Below are 7,027 nucleotides of genomic sequence, written 5' to 3' on the forward strand. Positions count from 1 at the left end.
CAAAAACAGTACAGAAAATTTTGGGTCGTCGTCCAATTTTAATAAGTCCTCAAAGTAGTTTTTCTACATAGTTCTCCCGAGGCAACTTCATAATACCTTCTAATCTCTTTATGAAAATCCCCATACCAAGGAATTGTTTGGCTTGACCAAGATCCTTCATCTTAAAGTTTTCATCCAATTGGTGCTTCAATATGTTAATTTCAAAGCTTATAAAAAAAATGTTAATTTCAATCATATTGCATCGTGAAATCAACATGTTGCAAGGATAATATAACCGTGGGGAAATTTCTTAACATAGCAATTATGATCCATGTTACAACTGTACTATTAAATCCAGAGTTGCTCATAAACTCACATTAAAATATTTGTATCACTGTTTCGGTGTTTATTATTTGGCCGTACAAGCTTTTGTGAAGCTTGCATGCAAAATCAAACTTGCCTTGAACTTCAAAACGTTTAGGTTGTATCATATAAAAGTTTTCTTCTAAATCCCATGTAAGTATGCAATTTTAATATCTAACTATTCCAAGGAAAAGTTCTTTACAACTACAAAACTCGGGAAAACTCACAATAAATATTAACATACTAACATTTACTCATAAAAAAAATCTTTGAGAACAATAGAGAAATCTGTCAAGTTAATTTAATTTCCTATTTCTAATGAAACCCTTTCACTATATGTCTTGACCTGTATCTTTTGCCAACACTGAATTCTTCCTTCAATATACAATATTGAGGATAACATTGATAGTGGTTATATTGACAAGAGAGAAAATTTCAAAGGTATTCAGCAGGTTTTGTCCACACTCGCACGCTTCATGTGAAGTTTACTCATGTCAGAATGCTCCAAGTCAAACATGTTTAACCATGAAGTTCTTAAGTGATGGGCTCCCAAAGAAAGATGTTTCTTGTTAGTATAGATAGTGCAAACCATTCATTGTAATTCATCATCAACTATATAGTCTCGTATCTATATCATCTCAAGATCTCTCTCATCCCGGTATGAAATTGGTTCCATTGATGTGCCCCTCCACCTAGAAGCATGTCAGGAGTCTCCCATTACTCATGTCTCTTGCACCTGTGACCATTTCATCCCTTGTAAGCCCTAGGTATCACATACCCACTAACTTCAGCTTAGTTCATCCTTGAACCACACTTCTTGAAGGTGAGCGCCATCGTTGTGTAATCTTCGTTAGCCAATACCACTTTGTTTGTCCATCTCTCTCATTCTAAAAATTTCTCTTTATAACTTCGTCAATTATTTTGGAAATTTTATTTATTTCTGCATTTATTTAGTTATAAAATCGGGGTGTTATAAACTCAACTTTTACCTTATCATCCTCTGATGTATTCTTGCTTCTGTTGGCTACGTCACTTTCTAAAGTTTGTTCTAATGCCACTTTCACATAAAGTTCTGTCTGCTTACTTACACTCATATAATCAAAAGATGAAGAAAATATGTTAATATCACAATGGAACTAGACAAGGTTTGTGAATTGAAGAGAAGGGAAGAAGCACAAGGAGACGGTGGTTTGGTATAAAAACTCTTTCTAGTTAAGGACTTTGGAGCAATTATAAATATTCATCATTACTTACTATATACTAAAGTGCTAGATTCAGGTCAAGCCGAGTGCATTTGGGTGTGAACTGAAGGTAAGTATGCACTAGTCCGTTTGAGTGTTGATTATTGAAGAAAGAAGAGAAATAAAAAACTTAAGCGTCATCTTATAAATATATTTTATGGTTTTTAAATAGGGAATAAAGTATGTCCTGGTGTCAGGTAGAGGTTATCTCCTCACACCTACTCATTAATAAACACTTTTATTATTTTACTTTTTGTTTTCTTATTTATTTCAAAAATAGGCAAAAAAGTAGTTACGTGTGATTGTATAAATGATATAAGTAGAGAAGTTATCTCATACTTTACCATCTTTTAAATATTACTTTTAATTCGTACCTTTCAAAATCTAACTAGCAATCATTTCCTAAATCCTGCATGCTACCATCTTTTTTACTCACAAAATTGGAGCACTCCACAATGATACACTGGGCCAGAGACAAAAAACCCATGTGCCATGAAGTTAAAAGTCACTGGTCAATATTTAAAGCAGGTAAGGCAAATATAATCACCTACTCACTGCTCAATGTTTCACTCATGCAGATATAATCACCTGGCTCCACCACATTAACAGAATGACTAACACATGAGTTTATTGACATCCATGAACTTGTTCAATAGATGGCTCCACTTGTAGAACCATTATAGGGCATTGCCATACAACGTCAAAGAAAAAATTCTTCAATGTACACAGCACCAACATAGTAAGCATACAAAGCTCAAGAGATAACAAACTGAATCCATAAGTTTTAATGCATCATATACCGAAAAAAGTCTGTACAATTTGAAAAATTCCAACAAATAAAAGAGTTGGACAATGTGACTATCACTATGTCTATAATTGCAAGTTCATATACATAAAATAAAATATTCAAGAAGAGCACGGGTTGGAAGAGTACGAGATGTATAAACTTAATCGGTTTTTACACACTCTTCCCTCCAGGAGTCAATCCTTCTGATTTGCATATGGGGCACACATTTTTCACAAGCAACCATTTCCTTAAACAATCTGCATGATACTCGTGTCCGCATTTGAGAATCCCAATTTTCTCCCGGTTCTGATATTCATCCTGTACAACCACATAAAGTTATTCTTAATTAAAACTGGATTACCAATTAGTACATCAGGGAGCGGTTTGTTTAAGCTTTAAAAAAGTGGTTTTTAGATTGTGTAACAAATGATTTCACTTTTTATAGATTTTGGTGAAAAGCATTAGTTATTAGTGTTTATGTAAAATTAAACTAACTATTCATGTCAAGAAGAAACTACAAAAAGTAAATTCTTATTATAATCAGAAATCTGATTATTGTGAGATTTTTATTATTGCTTAAATGTGTAGAACAACCCCATAAAGTTTGGCTTGTGAAATATAAATGAAGAGTAACTTCAATATTATATAGAACCTGTACAAGTTCATACCAGGCATATTGTGCAAGAATCAGTTTTCTGTTCCTCATAAGCAACCTCCAAATTAATAGCAGTTGTGGGTACTAAATAAGTCTTTATCTTCATTTGAGTTGTAATCATTTCCTCTGATAACCCCGTGCTTACATTGCCAATCCGCTCGCCCAACGCAAGAAGCTCCTGTGGTCAAATTCCAAAGAGTAAATAATTTAAATATTCCATAAGCAATAACTTTTTTTGTATCCAAGACTTGACATCTATCCACAAAACATTAATAGAAAAAAAGAGTACAAAACAATATCCAACTTTGTCTACTTGCCTCATAAGACATTTCATCAATGTCCAAGCGCATATCTCTGTGGTGGTCGACAAGCAAGGCAACATCCTACATAAATAAGCTTCATTAGTTAGGAATATCAATATATTTAAGTAAAGCAAAATATGATTCTATCTGTATAAAGTCAAGTACCAAAAATAGTTATTAAGAGGAAAAGGAAATATTACATCAACTTGGAAGAAGCGCATAGGAGAAAGATTTTGATGTCCTAGAGTTGCCTCGCGCACGGCTTCTCTATGAGGTTGGTATCTGTGTAGACCTGCAGATGGTGCAGTCTCAACATGCCTAGCACCAATCTCAAAATCATTTCGCGGAATTGTAGCACTGTGTGAAGGATTTGATGGAACCCTATATGAAACTGCGGTAGGATGAAATCTGAAAGAGTGACCTCTCATTCCTTGCATAGGAGGTGTTGGATGATGAAAGTTATGGTGCTGGGGGATAACAGGAGGAGGATGAGGAAACCTGAAGCCATTTCTGTTTCGAGCTGTATCAGGACGCATCTGCAGACCCATACTTGCATCCTCTAAGGGACTTCCATTAACATCAACAGCTGCAGAATAAGAGGGAGAGGCAATCAGAAAGACCAAATCCATACACTTCTTCACAAATTCACACAAAAATTTGAGTGCGCCTTTGTCACTTAAACTGTTACTGTGGGAGGTACATTATGCATAGAAAGAAAAGGAAAAACAGAACACATATAGATTTACTATAATCTTAGTGGCACAACAAAGTTTCACAAAAAAAAAAATTCTCCAAAAAGATTACTGTTTGATTGAAAATACCACATCCTAGAAGCTTTTACATTGATGTGGCATAAACTAATCTAGAACACGATATCTGTGTAATGATAATATATAAATAAAGAAATAAAACACAACTTTACCTTGTATATAAGGCATTGGAAGAGACAGATTCCAGGGTGCAGCATGACCATCATTAATATTACAGTTCAATCGCTGGTCCAGCCAGGGAGGAGGAGCTGGCTGAAAGTGCTGTCCTAAATAGTTTCCTCGAATCAAATGGTTATTGTCATGTCCCATATTAGACTCACCTGATCCACTCCACAAACTACCATCTGCTCCAACGTCCACAAGTGGAGGGATGCTATTTCCTCTATACTGAGGCATTGGAAACGATGCAATATCCATCATACCATCCCCATCACTGTATCTAGCATTGGGCGAAGCAACTGAAGAACTGGCCGAGGCATTGAAATGCTGATAATTTCCTCTTATCCTTCCAGCAGTTTTCCTTTTGTATGCTCCAGATACTGCAGATGTGCTTGAACCATATAACTGACTAGATGCAGTGTGGTTTACAGGCAGATGTAATACACCAGTGCTAGATGAAGGATTCATTCTAGAATAATATAAGTTGGCAGCAGCTGGAATATCCATATCAAGATTATGTTGATTCTGAATGCCAGTGTATTGTGTCACCCCATTCATCATTACATTGTTATATGTATCTGGTAAAAAATGGGAGTCGAGATTAGTTGTGTTCCCTGAAGATGTCGCCACTGTGTGGATATTAGGTGTAGAGATATTGGTCCCACTGGAAGGGATACCCGGATCAGAATGAAAATAGCCACGCCTTTGTTGTTCCATTGCCGTAATAGTTGTTTGATTAATATAAGGATATTTGTTGATGCAATTTAATCCTGATATTGCAAGCACAGTGAATAAAATCAGTTACACACATAGGAAAGTAATTAAAACCAGATAGATGAAATAAAACAGATTCTGCACAAGAAATTATAGCATGCAATCTACTTCTTACACTTCATTTAATTTCTCATTAACCTTAACCAGTAGCTAGCCGACCCCAAAGATGAATAATTTAATATATTATGAAGACTTATATTTCGTTCATATACGCGGATAGATTATAAAGACTGAAGCCAAAACAAACCCTCCAAAAAAATTGTCTAACTTCCCACTCCACAACTGCTACACGAATGCTTAAGGGCAAAGCTAGAAGGTTTTCAATGAGGAGGAAAAAGGACATTTAGTTATGGGTGCCAAGCTAAAGAATTTATATTTGTTGAAAAAGAATATATATAAGAAAAACTTGACTTCTTAAAATTTTGGAGTAGCTATAGCTACCGCATACAAGCACGCTATGTGCATCCCATGCAAAAGCTGGTCCATGATGGTCAGAGATTAATAACAGTTTTTTGTGTAGAAATAAATTTAATAACCATTAAAACAAAGAGTTGTGATATTGTGAACTCGGATTCAATGGTGAAACCTATACGTGACAGTGTGTCCCTTCACTTCAGAACTATAAGCATGTAAATATTACATGTCATTCAGTTTGTGGACATGTCAGGTTTAGGAGTTCACCATGAACCTGAGTCTGTTGTAGAAAACTCTTGTTTGAACAATTTTTTTATACTGCATTATGAAATAAGAAATCATCCGTTACACTTAAAAACCTAGCGAATCTATCCATAAAACTACAACAGAGCGTCACGTTTTATCAGGTCACTATACATAAATTATCATGATACATTGGATCTAAATACGAAAAATCATTAAAAGCAGCTACACACTAAAGGAGAATGTATAGGCATAAGTTTTTTTTGCCCTGAATCACTTCTCAACCTAAACAAGAATTCTCTCAACCTAAACACACTGTCATGAACTACTAAATACTAAATTATTAAATCACGTTTCAAAGATGAATGCAGAGTCTTATTTCATGTCAAGACCAGTAAAAAATAGAGAAAAAAACATCTTTTAGGAGATAGCAAAATTGAACAAATGAGTAAGATGCAAGAAGCAAAGAAAGGGTTCATAACTATAAGAATTCCAAAAAAAATCAAACATGAGAGTTGAATACCACAATGAAAAAAGATTGCTTTTGATTACTACTACAGGTCATGCCCAAAAAACACTTCAAGCAAAGAAAACATGCCCATTTATTTGCCAAACTAAACACACAGACAAAATGATCAAAATGATGATAATTTTTATGGTACAGGTAACGGGTTTTGGAGTGCTCAAGAGGTAAGAATTGAATGAATTGTTGAAAAGATAAAAAAAAACTTCATTAATAAAATCATGGAACTAAAAACATCAAAAAGAGAAAACCCAAAATTGATTGGCAAAAAAGAAAGCAACTTCACAGACACCATCCCATAATTAATCACCAACCAAACAAAACACTAAATTTAAGGATAATAAAAATGTACCTCGTAATCATCAAACTCTTGCAGACACATAAAAGATCGGTGATCAATGATCAAAGGAAACCCAGAGGAACTGAAATAATTGGAGAAATAGAGAGAGAGAGAGAGAGAGAGAGAGAGAGAGAGAGAGAGAGAGAGAGAGAGAGAGAGAGAGAGAGAGAGGGAAAGGGACAAAGAGCGCGGGGAAGAGAAAGAGGATATGCCGATGATGCTTTGGTATATTGTATTCACATTCATTATCATTATATGTATCAAACGTATCTAATTAGATTAGAGGAGATATTGGTCATGATTGCTTCATTAATTTAGTATTTCTAATTTTCTATTTCTTTTTTATGCAATTTTGTTCTTTGGTTAAAATATACACATTCATATATTCTTTAAATGATACTAACAAGAATTTACCTAAAAATAAATTAATTATATTTAATTATGTTTAGGGTTGAGTTCAGGTTCAAAAGTTGACCC

The 7,027-nt window shown here is 34.5% G+C and overlaps 1 protein-coding gene across 3 annotated transcripts; it reads right to left on the minus strand.

Annotated features, from left to right (window-relative positions):
• On the minus strand, positions 2,186–6,716 carry LOC109353285 (E3 ubiquitin-protein ligase RNF38-like). 3 transcript variants are annotated; one of them, XM_019595495.1, is made up of 7 exons: positions 6,563–6,716; positions 4,835–5,026; positions 4,250–4,636; positions 3,528–3,913; positions 3,343–3,408; positions 3,039–3,203; positions 2,186–2,688 (listed from the first exon to the last, which is right to left on the minus strand). In XM_019595495.1, exons 2-7 carry the CDS (start codon positions 4,971–4,973, stop codon positions 2,542–2,544), a joined length of 1,290 nt encoding a protein of 429 aa, XP_019451040.1. In that variant the 5' UTR covers positions 4,974–5,026; positions 6,563–6,716; the 3' UTR covers positions 2,186–2,541. The 3 variants fall into 3 exon arrangements, with proteins under 3 accessions (XP_019451040.1, XP_019451038.1, XP_019451039.1); XM_019595493.1 differs by having other exon boundaries at positions 4,250–5,026; XM_019595494.1 differs by having other exon boundaries at positions 4,250–5,032.

Source organism: Lupinus angustifolius, chromosome LG08, assembly GCF_001865875.1.
Source record: "Lupinus angustifolius cultivar Tanjil chromosome LG08, LupAngTanjil_v1.0, whole genome shotgun sequence".
NCBI classification, from domain to species: domain Eukaryota; kingdom Viridiplantae; phylum Streptophyta; class Magnoliopsida; order Fabales; family Fabaceae; genus Lupinus; species Lupinus angustifolius.